The following is a 19588-nucleotide window of genomic DNA, read 5'->3' on the forward strand; positions in this document are numbered from 1 at the left end:
AAAAAGAGGGAAAAATATCAAGCAAAACAGCTGCTAAATTGTCAACTAGTGCTAAAAGGTACAGTGTTCTTCCTGGTTGTTTCTTCCTTACTCTTCTTTCAGCTGGCCAACAGATCCATGTATTGACTCAGTATATTAATTTTCTGATTGTTTTATTATAACATTACTGTATCAGTGTAATAACCTTTTGAGACTGGTCGCAATAATGAGACCTGTATACTTTTCCCTTTCTTTGTCAGTTTGCCTCTTTCACATGGTTTTAATAGTTGCTTGCATGATAAAAGCTGACATTTTTTTATTGCTAATAAAACTCAGACAGTTTTGTAGCCTTATAAAATATATCTCTGTATATGTATGTATGACTGATGTTGAAACTTGTCAGTGTAACTTACAGTTAATTAGCCATAAACATTTCAGACAGTTCAGTAACTCAATATGTTAGGACTACCATAATACCTATTGCCATGAAGTACTGCCTTTTCTTTTCCCAGATGGTCAGGTCAGAAATACTTGAGTGAACAACAAATGTATGTTGGTTTCATTACTTTAAACTGTGATCTGTTTTAATACGCATTTATTTTCCCTCCCTTTTCTGATTGAGATGAAAGGTTAGTTTGTAGAATAGCTATTTAAATTATTCTATGCTGTCATGTCCATCTCCAGATAACAACTGTCTTTCTGGGATCAGACAGAAGGAATTTACAGCTTAGTGTTGCTTTGCTAGTACATGTAGGGTTGTTAGTCTGGGCAAGTGGGATTATAGTGATTGAAGTTAAAAAGCACTCATAAAATAATCTGACAAGAGACCAATTCTGCAGACTGTCCTGATGCAGAATTCCCAGATCTTGTTTCTTTGCTAGTCCAAGGCAGTGTAAACTACAAGGGAAAATGCTGGAGTTGTACCACTGTGATGTTGTGGTAAAGGAGGAGCATCGAGCCCCTGCTACCATAATTTATTACATATGCATGTAGTCAGAGTCTGTAAATAATACTATATAAATATGTGTGTACATCTAGTCAGGATTCGAGTCTTTGTTTTGCCTTAATCTGTCCCTTACCAATTAAATCCACTTCTAAAATATCTTTAGATACTTTAGTGAAGATACTAAAGTATCTTTTGTCTTTCCACTGAGGTACTGTCATGTCATGCTTTTCTTCTGCTGTAGATTGCTTTCTTACAGCTAGTTTTTCTTCATTTTTAATTCCCTAGAGAAATATGTTCTGGACACATATTTCTACTGTGACACTATTAGGAGATTACCTGGTCATATCACTTACAGAATGACCAGCAAAGCTTGCCTGTGTTTCCTTTTATGAAAAGAAGGGGAAAAAACCCACCCAGCTTTCGCTACAAATCACAATGTTATTAATGTAGTTAATCCTCACAGCCGTTATGGTTTCTGGTCTTCTTCTCTTTCATCTGCTTCCTGCTATTATTATTTTTTAAATATTAGGAATATTGGATTAGTCATGACTCTTAAGGTCATAAAACCAGTTTCCAGCATCTTTAGAAAGCAGTCTGTGTATTCTGAACTTTGTACAATGCCTGGTGTAATGATGCTACAATTCTGACAAGGGCCTGTGGACACTATCCTATTAAAAAATTAATAATGATATGTCAGAAATTGGTCTATTAATCTTAGCTTTGTATCTTCAAAGCTTAGAGCTTTTATCAACAAGCATTTTACAGCGATAAAATGACTTAAACCTTTTAAAGTTTAATCATATCTGCTTATGGTTCTGCTGAAACTAATTATGCCATCAGTTGCTGACTTCAGTACATTTGCCAGTTAGACTCTAAAGCTAGTTTCACATGTGTAGTAATATTGATTATACATTTTAGAAATATACATTTGATTATACATTTTAAAAGCTGACATGACTTACAATAGTTGTGTAGATATGTGTACAGTATTTTTGAAGAGAAATGTAATTTAGGAGTGCTGGTTGTTGCAGCACTTTCTGGAAGGATTACAGCAACAGTTGTAGTAATGTGGGGTTTTATTTGCATAATTGTAATTTTTTTCCCTTTTTTTTTTGTTTGTTTGTTTGTTTGTTTTTGAATATTCAGTAGTTTGTCACTGTTAGAATTGGGATTGCACCTTCTCTAATCTGGACAGGTTTTCATATTACAGGTTTTGTTTCTGTGCTTTTTAATTAAAATCAGTTATGTCTCAAGAAAGCTAAATCAGAAATTAAAGTAGAGGCTAAAAAGGAGGGGAGTAGCATAAAGGAAGGAAAAATGTCTTAAAGTCCTCAATATGTAATAAGTATTCCAAAAACAGTCTGTATGAATGATCTTCATAGTAATATTGTTATTTTAGTTCATTATGAATGAGAAATAGTGCAGGTTTAATAAGGCCTTACTCTGGTACCTTTATTATGGTGAAAGGAGTCAACTCTGCTAAACAGTCAGTACAAACACTCAAACAATAGAGTGTAGCACAGTTGTGGCTTTTGTCACGATTCCTTGATTTCTTTAAAAGCTTCGAAGCAGGTTCAAAAAAAAGCACCAGCAAGTTCACTGGAGCTAGAGTCACAGATCACAGGCTTGATTCTAACCTGAGTTTGGAAATCAGATTTTCTCACTTGGAAAGCTTTTTTGTGCGCATGGAATTCTAGCCAGTTTTTTTGGATTGCATCATGATACCTACTGTATATGGAGGAAGGTTTGTGCATCTCTATTTGGAAGACTCCTGTTTTGCTTTTCATTTGTGTTTTATGGAGTCAGTAAAAGAACTTTAAGTAGCATGAGGTTTTATAATAATCAAGATTTAGCAGTGTGCTGACTTTGCTTGTGTAATTGTAAACTGCGCCCTGTCTTATAGATGAATATACTGTTCATGCAGCTTAACTGCTTTCCAAAGTGATCTGATTACAGAGGCTGTGTGAAACCACTCATATTTCTGTTTGAGTAAGATTCTTGGTATTGAGATATGGAGTTTCTTCTGTTAGCATTGCTGTGGATGGCATCAAGAAGGCAGAATGCCATCACATGCTGTCCTTCTCTGTTAATACTTCAGGACTAGCTGCTATACAGGTGTAATAGCTTACAGCATATGTCGTGCAGTGTACCGGTCCTTCAATTTTCCTCACCCAGAGGGCATCACCTTAAATAGCAACCTTTCTTACCCAACATGTCAAGATTGAGAAACTCGCTGCATATCACAATTACAGTTCAGACATGGAATTGAATTGCTGTCCTTGAAAACAGCAGGCATCTTGTTACCTCTTAAGTAGCAAATCTTAGCATGACCTTTGGATTGAGAGAAGTGTAACCATTCTTGGCTGACATAGTACCTCAACAAATAAATGTATTGTTTTGCTTGGCTCCTGAAGTTGCTGGTTGAAAATCTGTAAACCTTTATGTCCAGTCCTGACATTTTTTAATAAATATCTGTGCCTACAACAAATTGTGAACTGTACAACTTTAGTTGTAATCTTTTAATTATTCAAAGGAGTTGCAGCCTTGAGGAGGAGCAAATAAGTGATAGATTAAATTGGTTCAAAATTCAACAAAACTGAGTATTTCCCACCCCCCTTCCCCACCAGCTTTTTTTTTTCCTGAGAGGTTTATCACTGAATCTGGAAATTATATTTAGCATGTTGAATATGATGGCAAAATGTGGAGTGCTTTTTCTTACTATAAATATCCTTATCATTTATCCATCTTTTAATAAGTAGGTGAGAATATTTCTTTTCCTCCAGTATGAACCTAACCATCTTTAGATCAATTTCCTGCTCAGTCACAATTTATTTAGTATCGAAATGCATACCAGTGACTGCATTTTTAAGTATGTTCTAAGTAGTATATTCTTTGCTATGAGGTGTTGATTCATCTGGCTTTTATAGGTAGGGAGACATGTAGTTTAGAAAAGCGAATGTGGTAAAAAGAGTTTGTTGTCATCTAGTCCTTTATTTTATTTCTTTTCCTATTAATAATGTTGGGAAATTCTCTAACACGTTCATATCTTTCTTTGCTTTAGGGAATTGTTTCATGAAGGAAACAACTCAGTCCCTTTTGGCTTGGTACAGTAGTAAATATGTGTCTGTGAGAATTAATAATATTTGAAATCCACAATGTACTTTCATGCTTCTGAATTTACAAATAGATTAACCTTTGCACCATACTGGAAGGCAACTGTGTTTGTTCTTTTCTGTAAGTTAAATGGAGGGATTTATTTTTTTCTATGTGTGTATATATATGAGAGAGAAGAGTCAGATGACTTCTCTAAGACCAAACAAAGTATCAGATCTGACATTGCAAATTAAATGTCTTATGTGTGCAGCCCAAGGCTTTGATTACCACCAAGGACCTCACGCCCTGCCTCACGTCCCCATTGTCCAATATGTAATAAACCATAGGGTCATTAGTTTAAATATAAACTGGATATATGTAATTATTTCAATATAGCAGGTTTTTCCTTTCTGACATTTTTAAACATAACTGTTATTGAGGCAGAATATCCAAATAAAGAGATGCCAGAAAGGACCCTGAAAAACAATGTTTTGCTGCCAGTGGCTGCATTTTCTCATAGCGAATCCTCTGTGGTCAGCGGAGGAAATGAGGCACGTCCTCTCCTGTGGCAGATTCTGAGGGCAGCTTAGTGGGGATAGAGGCGAGTGCCAGAGCACGTGCAGACAAAGGGCAGCTTGCACACTGGAGGTCTCTATCAGTGCAAGGCTCTCTGGGATGCTGTCCGATGATTTAATTGTAACTTTGAATGCTGTGACATGTGAACAAGCTACGTGTCAGCTGTTCTACAGAAACTGTTTATGAATGAGCTCTCAGCATGAATGCAAGGTAAATTAAGGTTGCAACAAAGAAATGTAAGGTGTATAAATTAATTTTAGTTTGGGACACCACAGAGCAGGAGAATAAACATGGACAGCTTGCTGAGGAGCAATTGATGGACAGTATTGTACTAATATGTTTATCTTGTTTGTATAAAAATGATCATGAATTAAACATCTTTGTCTTAGATGTTTGCAAGAGCAATGATGTCTTTTGAACATTAATAGACAGTACCATCTGATCAATTTTTACACCTTGAGGCAGAAAGGTGGTTTGTCCGTGTCTGCTCAATCATAGAATAGCTTGATAAAGGGCCATTTTACTGCTCTTGGCGTTAGAAATTTTGGGTTGAACTAGAACAGATGGAGAAAATGAGAGACTGTTTTGTTTTCAGAAAGTAAGGAACGTGGGTTAGGATTTAGGAGGAAGAATGTAAAGATTTTGATCTAGGACTGAAGTTGTTGAAGTTGTCAATCCATTCTTGACTTGCCTCATACTCACTCTAATGCCATGAAATATTAACTATTTTTACTACTATATGTAAAACAAAGGAATGATCTCTGACTCCAAAAACAAGTGCAATGCCATCATTCTGTAACTTCAGAAAAGGCTGAGAAAGCAAAACAACTCATAAACCACAAAATCGAAGTTTCCATGCAGCCTAGGTTTTCTGTAGTTTGAATTTGTGGTAGTATAAATTTCAAAATCATGGCAGAATTTTGTAATACAGAGGAAATATTTTAAGCATTCCCATAGTTATAAGATCTCCCTTCTAAAAGTTGTGATTTGTTAGGATTGTTTCAAATGAGCTAACTTTTAAAACAACATTTTTGTTGTGCTTAAAATTCACTAATTAAAAAATGCGATGACTTTCAGTGTTACTGCAATGATTTTGTGTTCGATTAAGCAGACTGTGCCTGTGTTTTTATAAAAAAAGTTATATTTATTGGAGGAATTCTATATGCTGGAGGTGCAAACATCTCAATGAGTAGAAAAAGCAAGTAAAGATCAAATTGCTTCCCCTCTACAGAAATAACCTTGTCTGTTTGTGTGTATGTAGGGTATATACACCCAGCTATTCAAGGACTTGACTTGGAAGCATCAGCTTGGGAACATCCAGAAATCCTTAACAACAAAGTTGCCCTCCCTGCAGTTAAAACTCTGGCAGGATGTCTGTCATGTCTTTATGAGTGACCTGGAGGATATGGCAGAATGCACTCTAAAGTTTTCAGATGGCAGCAAGTTGGGTGCCAGCATTTGGTACATGCAGGGGCATTTTATATTATATATACCAATATACCTGAATGCTTATTTTGATAACCCATTTACTTTGCCTGTATTTATATGTGTAGAAGTTAAAGAAAATCTAAGCATCTGGAAGAGTATTTTTATCTTTTCAATGCTGTCATCAAGTCTTAATAAATGATTATTACCTCTGCCTACAAATCTTACCCACGTACGTCCTAATTATTTCAGAATGTGAATGATAAAGGCTTGAATTCCTGGTTCAGGCCAGTTCTTCTACTGCTGTTGGTCCATTTATTCATTAGAGCCATAAAATCAATTCATAGTGGCATAAGGGGAATTTTGATAGTGTCTGTGGGACTCCTTAACATGCAAGATTGTGTTTGGATTGTAGCATTATATACAGAATTAAACTGCTCTTTTTTACTTTATATATGCCGATACACCTGAATGCTTATTTTGATAAGCCATTTTCTTTACCTGTATTTATATGCAAAATGGATAGCAGTCATTTTTAACAAGATATGTGTAGGTCAGGCCTGAACCTTTGGCTTGTGGCTTGAGCACCTATCTCAGGAATTTGAGTGGTATTATTGTGTTATTATTTCCTTTTTAGTGTAAGGAATAAAAGAAATAGCAATCTGCTCTGTGCATGAAATCTTGTGAAGGAGAAGGCAAGAAGAAACTACTAAAGATGTATTGAATTGTTTTTCTTTTCCTTCCTCCTTCTACATGTTTTTGCACTGAAGTAGCCTATGAAAAAAGTCTTGGATATAGTTTATAGGGAAGGTGGCATTCACAGTCTTGCTTATGGCATCATAATCTGGCAAGTCTTTGGGAACTGTAAAGTCCTACGAGTTCCTTTGGGAGCTCTGTATCGTATTCTGCCTACTTAAATTTCTTCAGAGGTCAAGATGCTGGCTCTGATGCAGATGCTGGTGTAAGGGAAAAGAGCCCCCATTGCCAGCTGTGGCAGAGATCAGCTATTCAAGGACTTGGCTGGGAAGCGTCAGCCTGGGAATATCCAGAAATCCTTAACAACTGAGCTGCTCTCCCTGGAGGAAGAGCTCTGGCAGGATGCCTGTAATGTCTTTATTGGTGACCTGGAGGACATGGCAGAGTGCGCTGAGAAGTTTTCAGATGGCAAGCAGTTTGTACACACCGGGGCAAGGTTTCGGCTCAGAGGGATCAGGCCAGGCTGCAGGAGAGGCTTGACTGAGAACTCATGAAATTCAACAAGGACAAATGAACACCATGGATGTGGGGAGGACTTGCCCCTTGCTCAGATACACACTGGGGATCATCTCTGCTCAGAAGGATGTGGGGGCCTTGGCAGACAGCAGGCTCAGTGTGAGGCAGCGACAAAGGCTGGGCTGCCTCCTGGGAGATACTAACAGAAGCATAGTCCACAGACAAATTAAAGAGATTTATCTGCCTTTACTCAGCTCTCATTAGACTGTATCTGGGGTAGCATTTACCCAATTTTATCCCCTCAGTAAAAAGAAGGCAGGTATCAGAGCAAGTCCAGCAGCAGGTCCCCAGGCTGACCAGGGAGCTGGAGCACTTCCCTTTGGGGGAAGCTGATATCAGCCCCCCAGTATATGTAGGAGGTTGTGAAGTCCTGGGTGGGCTTATTCTGGGCAATTTTCCTTTGAGCTGGGGGGTTTTGCCCTGCCAATACAATATACATTATTAAGAAACTAAATATTCTGGAGGGCAAGAACAGCAAGACATACAGCCGGAGGGGAAATAGAGGAAGAGGGTATATGAGATATTTAGTAATTGTGTAAGTGAGCTGAGGAGCTGAGATTCCTGACCTATGGAAAAAGTGTGATTTTCTAGGTGGCTGCTCATGGCATTTGTTCCATATTGGGTGTTCATTTTTCAGAAAATATTTGGTTTTTATTCTACATGTTCTTGCAGTTTCGTGAAATATTATAGATCAGCTTTCAATCAGAAATTCTAAGAATTATATTTTGTTACTATTGGTTGATGTAGAAATGTTCATAAAGTTGAAAGAAACAGATTGAAAAAGAAGTCCTGATAGTATCTTTTTTTTTTCTTTTAAGAATTCAGAAAGAACTTGCAGAAATTACATTAGACCCTCCTCCGAACTGTAGGTAAGTTCACCTGGATTTTATTCATTTGGAATATGGAAATGAAATGTATGGATCTGTGGAAATTGCATAGGGGACTGAAGTAAATTTTAGTTATTCCTTTGTGCTGATTGTTTAGTAATTTTGGAATAAGAGCTGAGAGATAATATGTTGCCTACATATTGAAAAGAATTGGTATGACATACTTGCTGGTAACCAAAGTAGTGGCAGAAATGGATGAACTCTGTGATGCATTAATAGATACAGGACAAATATCAAATCATCCTTCATTTCAGATATTAAATCAATAGTATTTTTTTTGATTCTGTAAAATGTAATCTTGGTGGCAGTTGCTGGGTATATTTGGTTCCTTTCTTTGCAACTTGTTAATACACTGTGAATATAATGGAGAAAGGAGAATGTTATAGGCACAAACTGTTAGTAATTTTCTGTGTTTGTGGCAATCAGTTGTGATATTCAATGGACACTTTCTGAATTAGAGTATAGCATCATATAGACTTTCTGATAATGACTGTGTGCTTGTTTGGTTTGGATGTTTCATTTTGTTGTGGTTTGATTTGGTTTGGTTTGGTTTGAGGGGTGGGGGGGCAGCTTGTGGTTTTTTTTGGTCAAGTATATTTTCTTCTGGTATGTTTAAAATTGGCTTTGAAATGAATGATGAGGTAGACCTTGAAACCCTCACTGTCTGGTGGCTGGGGCCGTGTACAGTTGTTTTCAGATGGCTGTCTCGGGCTTCTTATCTGTCAGCTTGTGACATATGGTCAGTGTTGGAGCTGGGCCAGGGCTGCACATTGCTGTTTGAAGGAGTCCCTGCTACTGCACGTCTCGTGGTGAGGGGTTGGGCTCAGTGCAGAAGAATAGCTTCCACCCAGTCCTGCCAACCCATTTCAACTGATGTGGTTAGTAGGTTTCATTCTGTTACTGCACTAAAAAGAAAGATTGATAGAAATGGCTGATTGCATGCAGCGTTTATAATGAATCCCAGTATGTTTCAGTATCGAATTAACTAAGCAACTGGTAGTAAAAATGACAGTCAGCTTTATTGTTTTGGTCTCTTGACAAAAGTGTATGTAAGAAAATACACTAACAAGATTTGATGTGGTTGTGCTGGATCTCAAGATATAAGTCAAGTGGCTATGTACCAAGGCGCTGCTTAGTGAAGTAGCCTTGCAATAATAGCATTCAAAGAGTATTTCAGTCAATTAGGATGAACAGTTTTTTGCTGGATAAAACATTTTAATAGCTAAGCTGTTCTGTCATGCTTACGACTGTGTGTGAGTCTTCAATCACATCAAAGCTGTTTCATGTGGCAGATTTTACTTCGGTGTTGATGACTGATGCCTATTAGCGGATTGATTTGCTGAGATGAATATGAAACTTCAGTCTGTTGTAGAAGAATGGTTAAGTCTTTGAACTGAGAGTAAAAGGCTTACAGGTTTTTACAGCAGTGTCATTTTTTCTGGTTTTCTGAAGCCTTCTCTTTATAACAAAGCAGTTGTTTCAGTATACAAGATACTATTATATTTGATTTTTTTTGCTAGCAAGTGTAAAGTAAGCATTGGCTGTCTGAGTGGAAAGCCCTTTAGTGACTTGCAATTTACAAAAAACCCCAAGTAATCTGGAGGTTTCATGGGTTTGTTAAATTATTTACACTAATGATAAAACAGCAATAAAGTGCACTCCATGATGCTGTTTTGCAAACTCACATTTAACTGCATGTCTGCTGCTTTAACGCAGTTCTTAAGATGCAGAATTACTTCGTGTTCTGATAGATTGATAGATAACCATTAGTAACCTTAATATTAGCAAATATGTTTTTATATTCAATGCAGAATCACTTCATTTAGTTTATGCTTTGTTGACATAGTCTAAACAGTGTTTTCATTTGAACTTCATCTATTTTCTGTTATAGTTAAACGTTACAAAATAAATACATCAGCCAGGCATGATTCTTTAGAATAATGAGGAAAGCTGAGCTATTGTACAGTATATCTTAAAGTATTGATAGATCCTTTCTTAGTTTTAGTGAAATATAGGTCATTGTTAAAAGACATGTTAGCTTTTTCTATTAAAAAGCCTAACCATGTTTCATAAAGGTAAGTTCATTCCAGATGTGGGTTGCTTGAAATGGTTGTGATTCCATCTTATTTTCACTGTGTGTATTCCTTCATATATAAAATAAATAATGACTGGGCAATAGGAATGTGATAATTCTGAAAACAAATTGTCATAGGAGATGTGAAGAAAGTATTATTCAAGAATACAGCTATCTTAATAGCTGCTTAGGAAGTTCTGATAGAAAAGCTGTTGAACTGAATTGGAATTTAGATGGAGTATTGCAAAACAATTTGCAAGACTTGTCATTAACTGCAGCAGGCCAAAGCTTCAGGTTTCTTCCATTCATGAAAAAAGCCCCAAATGGAACAGTATCTGTAGCACAGTAGCATCCCTCAATCGCATGGCAGGCTACACAGTCACTACAAGCTCCAAGGCAGCTGCAGCTTCCACTGCTGCAGCAGCTGTGAGCTTAACATTTCCCCTGCCTCATCCCTGTGAAGAGAATAGACTGTATAATCTTTGTGTTTGTTTGGAAGACAAAAAAGTCTTGCTCACAAATGTGCCTTGGAATTGGCAGATTATCACTGCTGGGACTTGCAGGGTCTTTCCAAAACTGTGGAAAGCTGTGGGTTTCAGAGTTCCTAAAAAATCTGTCACTTCAGCTTTAAAAGATTTAATACTATAAGAAATTAGAGCTGCCTGCCTCCCTACTTCCTTTGCTGTAGTTTGGGTACTGGGCAATGGAGTGAGTCCTCTTGGCTCCACAAACTTTGGCTCTTTCCTCAGGACTGAGAATGTGTAATGTTCTATGTGTAAAAAAGCCAAGCTGAGGAGGGTGGTGGGGGGTGTGGGAGGTGAGCAGTGTAATCATTGCTATTTTTGGAGGAAGGCCTGTCATAAAAAAGCCTGTTATACTTCACATTTAACAGAAAGAACTGGATGGTTTTCAATATGTGTTGTCCCATCCCTTCCCCTATTTTAATTTTGTATTGAGCTGAATTTACTGGCAACGACAGTCCTGAATTCAAAGCAGTACCATTTATGTTTTAAATCTGCAGCATTGTGAAATTTCAGTTTGTCAGGAGATGGTATACCTAAATTGTAGACATTTGCCACTCCTGTCTTTTTTTTCCTCTCATTGAAATATCAAAGCTTGATTGCTAGAAATGGCACACATATTATGCTCCTGAGTAGTGCAGAGTATAGCTTTTCTCACAGGTGATAAGATCCTCATATTTAAGTGTCATTTTCCTATATTGCCTTACTGAAAGAGGGGAACAGTTGGAAATACTTGTAGCTAAAATAATGCCTTTTCAAGCTTCCCCATATTTTCGGCTGCATTGTGCATGAGACAAATGATTTCATAGAATGCAACTTCTTGTATAGTATTTCCCTTCTCACTGGCAAGAGGACAACATCTCTTTGACAACTTATACCAATTGCTTACATGGGAAAATAATATTTGGAAAGTATTTCATGTATTTTTAGCTTCTTTCAATGTGAACTTAGCAGCTGGAAACAAGGAGAGCCAGCACGAAGTGAATAGCAGCTCTCTGTGGACACCACTTGGAACAACTGCTCAAAATTTTCCTGTTAAGTCACTGATCTTACCTATCTTCCCCTTCATGTTTTCTTTTGGTGTTCTCTGGTGTACTTTTCATCATTCTTCTCTTTTCTGTGTATTTACTGCAATTCCTATTATGTTCTTTACATTTCAATTCTTTTACCATCTAGCAATATAGGTGATGCTTAGGGCTCAGAAATATACTGTTAAGGACTGTGCAGTTTAGTGGGCAGAATGACTCTCATTCCAAAACAATCAGTTTAAAATCCTGTATGTAGTCTCATCTCTTCCATTTGTTTGGAATCATTACGTTAATTCCCTTCTTTTTATACTGTCTGCAAAATTGATAAGCAACCAGCATATGTGATTCTAGTATTTTGCTTTTGAAAACTAATCACACTGATAATACTTAAAACAGTTCTCTTTGGGATGATGTTGAGAAGAGCGAAGTGGAATGGCGAAATTTTCAGTTTGACTTAGGGAGGGAGGTCAGTGTGCCTTGTGGATGTCTCTTGTATTATTAGTGACTGTATGGAGTCCACCATTTCTGCTTTGACTCTGTTTTTACTGAAATGTTGAGGCTGGCATCTTCACAACTCCATGGGATTATGTGAATTCCAACAATTTGAGTTATTGTTCTTGGAGCCGTGTTTAAACTCCTACCTGGTGCTACTTTAAATCTAAGGAGGTGACACAAGTGTCAGGAGCAGAAAACAAAAGGGAGCACAATATCAGGGAAAGGACTGGGAGAGAGATGGTCAGCCTTGCTCTAAAATGCAGAGGGAGAGAAGCGGAGGGACCTGGAGCAGCAGGTACAGCAAGTATCTACCCTGCAATTGTGCTCAGTGATTTTGATTGTTTGACTTGGGGAGGCGTCAGTCTGTTGCCACAGGCACACGGCTGTGACTCATGTGATGCTGAGGTGTGAGCAGGATGAAAAAGTGGAGTAAGAAATACTTTCTCTGAACATTTTTCTTTGCAAACATTTCCAGCCTGAATTCAGGCTCCCTTCCCATTGTGTTACTCATGGAGTTTAGTGTCTGCCTGTATAGACTTATTTTGATCTGCTGCTGGTCACCTTTGTGAGAACACGTGACACAGAACTTTGTATATACCTTAGCCTGGTCTCTTTAGAAGTTACAGCAAATAGCAAAACTTAGTCAAAAATATAAGCATGGAAGTGGTTTATACTAGAGTGCAGTATCCTGTTGGTTTTGAATTCATGATGTATCAACAACTGAGGCTAAGGATGGGTGAAAAATTTCAGTACTCACTGCAACTGCTTTATGTATTACTTTTAAGTCCCTTTCTGGTTCAAAATCAGCAAGAAACATGTCCCAAAGATATGCAAGTTAACAATCACGCTGGGATTATATTTTATAATAGCAATCATACTGTATTTTATCACTTGAATTATATTGCTGAGTTTTTTAACTGGTGAGGTTTTTAGATTGTATTACCTTGGTGCCTTGAAGTACCTTGGATGAAAAGTGTGAGGTTACTTTTTAATATGTAAACTTTTCATTCCTTTAGTTATTTTCTTTTAAACAGTGCAGAACCATAGTTCATGCTTTTAGCTCTGAAGTATGTAACTATATTAAAATATTTCTTTAAAAATATCTGTTTATTTTCACTGTAAAAGTGACCTTTCAATGTCATATTGTTTACAAAGCATCTGTTTTTTAAAAATAACACAGATGTTTCTTTTCATAGGTTTTCCATGTGTCAAGATCCAATGTACTTGTAAGGCCATCAAAAATATAGCTGGTTTTTTTAGTGATCTGATATCTTTGAAAATCTATTATATGAAAAATTATTAGAGAGCACTGAACTTTTTATTGTTGTTGTTGAATAAAGTAAGTTTTCAATATCTGCTTGGTTGCATTATTGCTTGTGGTTGTGGGGTGATTTTTAGGATTGGTTACATGCAATGCTCAAAAGCTTCAGAATGTGTTGTGGACATTGGTGGCTGGAAATGTTAGCAACTTTCATGAAGGCAGGAGAGGAAATAAAAGAAAGAAAGGCAGTAAAGGGAACCTGCCACTGGCTGCCTGCCAGGTCTGGCAACTTCACTCAGCAATGACGATGTAAGGAGCTGTCTGACAACACCCATTAATACCTCCCAGCTTAACAATACCTCCACATGATTTCTGCCAGTTCTCCCAGTTTTTGAATGATGACAACTTCTCTCCCAGGAGGAGAAGAAAAGAGAAACTAGTGTTAGAGAAGAATAAGAGTACTTCAGCAAGCACTGTGTGAGTGCAAATCTGGAAGGTCAGGGAGATGCCAGAGCACATCCTATGGCACAGCTGAAGCAGGAAAATGAGACTGGGGCATAAGGAGGGGTCAGGAAGATCAAAGATCACTTGTTCCTTGAAGCAGGAAAGGACAGAAAAATGCTTAAAAAGTAGCCAGTGATGGATATGGGAGGGTTCCTTGATATTTGCAATGTGCTTGGTATAGAAGATAACTAAAGCTCTGGTTTAAAATGTAACTTGGGGAAGGTGGTGTGAATAACTGTAACAAGGGTAAAATGAAACACTTTGATGCTTTTAGTGGGGGGAATTCTGAACAGAGAAATTCTTTTCCAGCAGTTTCATATTGAGTTACAGCTGGTCTTTGTAAGTCAGTCTCCTACAGTGTACAAGAGCAGTCCCCAATGCTTTCAGCTCCAGAATTTTTCAGAACACCTTTCATAGACATTTCTTTTGCCTTCTCCTAAATAGCTAAGCAAAGATGTTGGTTTAGGGTAGGAGATTTTTTTGTTTGTTTTTTTTGTTTTTCCTATGAGCCAGAATTTGATTTTATTATAAAACTGGTGTTTTATATGCATGTTTTTGTAATCTCCTCAATAAAGCCCTCATAAAATGCACACACAAAAAAACCCTTCCCCCCAACCCCTAAAATAAGTGCATTAAATAAACAATCATTGCTTGCCAGCAAGGGAAGCAAAACCACCTTGACTGAGGCTTTACATCATTGCTAGTAGACTTTTGCAAAGAAATACCTGAATGGGTACATTTTATATATAGTTAACTATTTTTGGGGGTTTTTATTTTTTTCCCTAAATGTAAACTAATTTCTAGTATGAAAACTATGTAAGGGTCAATTTCTTTACAGAAATTTGATAGAGGAGAATTATTTGAAAATCTGACTGTACTAGGTACTACTGCACTGAACAAGCAGGCACTGCCATTTCATGATAATCATGTAAAAAACATGCTTTTATTAGCAGCTCATTACCCTTTAGTAATTTACTCATTATTGAATAAATGAGGGAAATGGAAGATATTTTGTCTGTTGGTTGGGACTGACAGCATAATGAAGTATTTGTTTCCTTCAGTAAATGGCACAATCTCGTAACTGCCTAACACTGTTGTCTTCAGTAAACCACATTTGAGCAGAATTTGAATTCTTCCTTTCCCTGTAATACTTAAATCCCCTCCCCTTGGAAATCTATTAAAAAAAAAAAGTCTTTCTCAGTTCCAATATCATAATTGTACAGCTTTTTAACAGCTATTAACTTTTAGTGCACTTTATTTTGGGGGGGGGTATTGTTTGTTTGTTTGTTTTGGCTTTTTGTTGTTGCTGGTTTTGTTTTGGATTTTTTTCCATAGTTGTGACAGTCTAAGGCAATGCTGTAATTTCTCTTTTGCTCTTGGTATATATGGAAAGTGTGGAGATTAACAGTTAATAGACTGAATTTAATGAAATTGTTTTCCATAATCTCCTGGCAGAAAAACTGCAGTTTAGGACTGAGAAGTCATGAACTAGTAACAGAGCATGCTTTGCAATACTTTGGAAACAAACTATGAAATTGATCTGGATGCTGTTTTCTTGGTGAGCAATAAAACTTATTTATGCTGTACTTACACATTTGCAGCTTTGTTACAAGCTTTTTGGGGTATCTAATTGGCTGCAGCTTTGAATCATATAAACATGCCAAATGTTACTAATTACAATTAAGACATCTACTTGAAATAATCTTTGTTTTCATTTTCTCTGACAATTTTTTTTCACTTATTTACATGCCTTTAATTTTTCATTTTAACAGTTCTTGCAACACTTTAATTTATTTTTGTTTCAAGGCTGTGGAATTGGATTAAACAGGGTTTTTAAATACTTCCATGTTGCTTGGAAAGAAGCCAGTTACTGTGTATTGCCTTAATAGAAACCATGCTTAGCAGTGCCTCACATATGGCAGCTCGTGTTTGTGTGGTAAGGCATTATGTATTTTAAATATTACCTTTTATGCGATAGTCAAATTTATGCCAGAATCTGAAGTTTCCTCTGATTAATGTTAACATTCTGGGGTTTTTTAGGGAGAAATGTGTAGTCAAATACATAATTTACTGTCTGCTTGGCACAAAAGCCATATTTATGTGGCCTTTGTTAACTGGAGATGCATACTGTGCCTAGAGAAGGCTATAAGCGAGTGATAATATGCTTTCATGACACTTGTAGCCTTTTAATGTTGTAAATATTGTGGAGGCCAAGATGGTGATTCTGTAAGTAAGACTGAAATACAAGGGTTTGTGTTCAGTTTAGTAGATTGAGTTACATTTGAAGAATAAGCTGTACATGGTTACAGCAATTACTCTTAGAGTAACGACACAGCTGGCAACTTAAATCTTAAATTTCTAAAGGTTTTTTCTGGTTTGGGTGTTATTGTTGTATTGGGTTTTTAAATTTTTTATGTCTTACTGTAACTTTTATAGAATTTGGAGTTTAGCATAGCCTCTAAGAATTTTAAAGCTTTTAAAGGTATTTATTCTGGATTACCTTGCTGTAGGCAGTCTTTTTGTATGAAATTCAGCAGTGACTTCATAGTAAAATTTCTTTATCAGAAAACAATGTTATTATGCAGGGGAGAAACAGTGAATAATTCCATTCTTGCAAAATGATTGCCTCATTTTTACTACACATTGGTTTTTGGGGTAGGAGGGCTTTTTATTTCTGCTAGATTAGCTCATGTTTGATTTAACTTTCATTTAGGAGGTACTGACAGTAAGCACCACTGAATACTCACATCATAAATCTAATAGAGATTTTTATCCTTTTTATTATAATTTTAAAATTGTCAAAGTAAATTCTATTCTTTCTATGACAGCAGTGCAGTATCTTCTGCATATATCATAATTCTATGGGTAATGTACAAAACCTATGGTAACAAGCCAGGTTTTACTCTTTAAGTTGTTTTAATTCTAAAGTGGCATTTATTTTTAAGTGTGTTATTACCCAACTTTATGATTAGTCTGTTTACACATAAGAAACCAGTATTTAGAATTTTATACTTCTGAGCTAAATAGATACATATTTTGTAAAGATAAATAAAGTATGCTTGGGATAACTACATGGTGTCAACTGTATGGTCATTTTACCATAGACGGAATCCAGAGAATTTTAAAATTCTGTACAGTCTCATTATTTGCTATCTTAGATGGCCTAAATGGGATAAATATATGTATTGCCTACAAAATCAGGCATGTTATAACCCTTCCAGAGAAGATAGATGGAATGTAATGCATTTAATTTTCAGAGAAGTTTAAGACTGAAAAATTAGATGTCTGCCTAGTATGCAGTTTCAGATTTGTTGATATAAATAATTGATTACTAAGCTCATAGCTGTGGCGTGTAGGGTTGCAAACCAGGGATTTAAAAAAACCTTCTAAATTTGGGGCTTGCAGCCAGGGTGGATTTGCAGGAATATTGGTTTCAGAGTCACTACAGTAAACTCAGTGCCAGGTTTTGCTGCAGCATGAAGTAACCATGGGTGGGATTCATTAAGTGTTCTAGGTTAAACTGTTGGCTGGAGTTAACTGGGCTTGAGTGTTCCACAGGAATTTTGAGAAAGACTCTAGTGTGAAAATGGACCTTGCCATTATTTCAGGTTTTGGTGGATAGTTTGAAAGGCAGGGCATTCATGACTGAACCTTTCCTGGAAGAATGTCTGGCTTTTGATTACAGGAGAAAAGTTAGCTTTGCTCCATGTTACACTGGAGCATGTTCCTTTTTCTGCAGCAGGGATCATGGGACACGCTTGGGTTTGCTCATTCAAAATACTTCATGGGAGTGCACTTGGCACTGCGCCTCTCAGAGAACTCATACTGCTGGCTGGGTTAGAAACAGAGCCGTGGCTTCTTGTATCTCCTGCATACAATCTGCCACATTGCCTGCCAAAAACAATCCCTGGAGTCACTTTGTGCCTCGGGTACAAAGAGCAGGTTCTTTGTCTCCCTTTCCTGAGGTACTTGTATGAGATTTGCTGTAGTTTGGCTCAGAGAAAATACTTGGCTGTAGTGGGGGTGAAAGCCCAACACCCAAGGTGCCCTTCCTCATAGTTGGCTGTTTGTTTATTTGTGTTCTGTTACACATGAAATAAGACCTGTCAGTCTATAAAACTATTTCTAAAAGAGGGCTGCTTCACTGCCATGTCTTATTCACAGCAATGTCCTGTTGGTAGCAGCAAGAACAGTAAAACACTTTGACACACAGTGTGCACATTACAAAAATGAAGTGTCATATCAAAAATGGCTGTAAACATTTTCACAGTCGCTTGTCATTACATATTTGAAGGTGGGAAATTTTTAGAGAAGACAACTCAATCTTCTTCCTTCCCTGCATGTCCAGGCTGCCTAGAAGGGAAGATGTATTTACTTAGTATGGGATTTCAATGGGCTGTTGTGGACATGACTTCTACAATTCTAGCTCTCTGAGTACATTCCTCAACAATCTATCAACACAGTGATTAAGTATCAATGCAAGAGGTCTATTTTGAATTTTGATCCAGCATTAGCAAAGTTAATTTTGGGGGTTTTTTGTTGTTACTTTTTTTTGTTGTTTGTAAGCTGCAGACTTAGAAGAATAAGGTCAGGTGATAACAAATATCATTGCTGTGTAATACTGTCTAGCTGATAGGCATCACATAATCAACTCAAAAATCTCATTTGTGTCTGGAATTACTGTGGTGTAAATCAAATTTAAATTCATGATTCAAGTGTAATGGCCTTCTGCATCACAAACCTTCCTAAGTGATATTTAATTAATAATGTATATTAACCATGACTCCTTTGGCATACATCTGGGGCTGGCATTTTCAGGTAGCTATAAATGTGGCCTCAAAAGCCCACAATGTGGTGGCTGTAGGATGAGGCATTCTGAAGATGTTCTACAACAACCTGCTTGCTCCTTACTGAATGCAAATAGCTGAGGGATGACAGCTATCTCAGTTTCAGTAGAATCTTTATGATTTATATGATAATGATAATTTTATTCTGCTGCCAGTACAGAGCACTTTGCAGACTGATATCAAGGTTAATTGTCACTTTGAGAAGAAGTGAAGCACAGTCTGCCAACCTGATGCTGTGCTCAGCTGAGAAAGATAATTGTTATTCAAGCAGTATTTAAATGAGCCCAAATGCTGATAAATACACAACCAAAATACTTTGTTTTTTTTCCTCTCATGTTTATTCACTGTGCTAAAGAATGAGGTCATCGCTATGTAGAAATGCCACTAATGGACGCTGTAGTAAAGACATGCTGAGTATTTACAGAACTCACAAGGAGTGGGTTCCTCCTCCCCCTACGTGTGGGCTGAAGGGAAATACTTTAAACTTGAGTTGCTCTTGTCAACACATCCTAATTCTTCTGTGTGGCTGGTTGCTTGTAGCAGTTGTACTGTTAGCATATATATGACTGCTTGTGCACTGTGACCTGACCTGACTGGAGCACCTGTGGCGTTTACAATCTGTACCAGGACTTGTGACTTCTAAGGGTTATTCCATGCTCCATGTATCTCATGGTGGTTTT

The 19588-nt window shown here is 37.1% G+C and overlaps 1 protein-coding gene across 1 annotated transcript in view; it reads left to right on the top strand.

The window, feature by feature from the left end:
* The window catches only part of LOC102035395 (ubiquitin-conjugating enzyme E2 E2), a 196121-nt gene that overhangs the window by 109 nt on the left and 176424 nt on the right, over window positions 1-19588 (top strand). The window contains exons 1-2 of the mRNA XM_005423368.2: window positions 1-58; window positions 8110-8160. The exon at window positions 1-58 is cut by the window's left edge and continues 109 nt beyond it. Coding sequence (XP_005423425.1) covers window positions 1-58; window positions 8110-8160 — 109 coding nt within the window. The remainder of the gene's footprint in view (window positions 59-8109; window positions 8161-19588) is intronic.

Source organism: Geospiza fortis, unplaced genomic scaffold (genome assembly GCF_000277835.1).
Source record: "Geospiza fortis unplaced genomic scaffold, GeoFor_1.0 scaffold231, whole genome shotgun sequence".
In the NCBI taxonomy this organism is placed as follows: Eukaryota; Metazoa; Chordata; class Aves; order Passeriformes; family Thraupidae; genus Geospiza; species Geospiza fortis.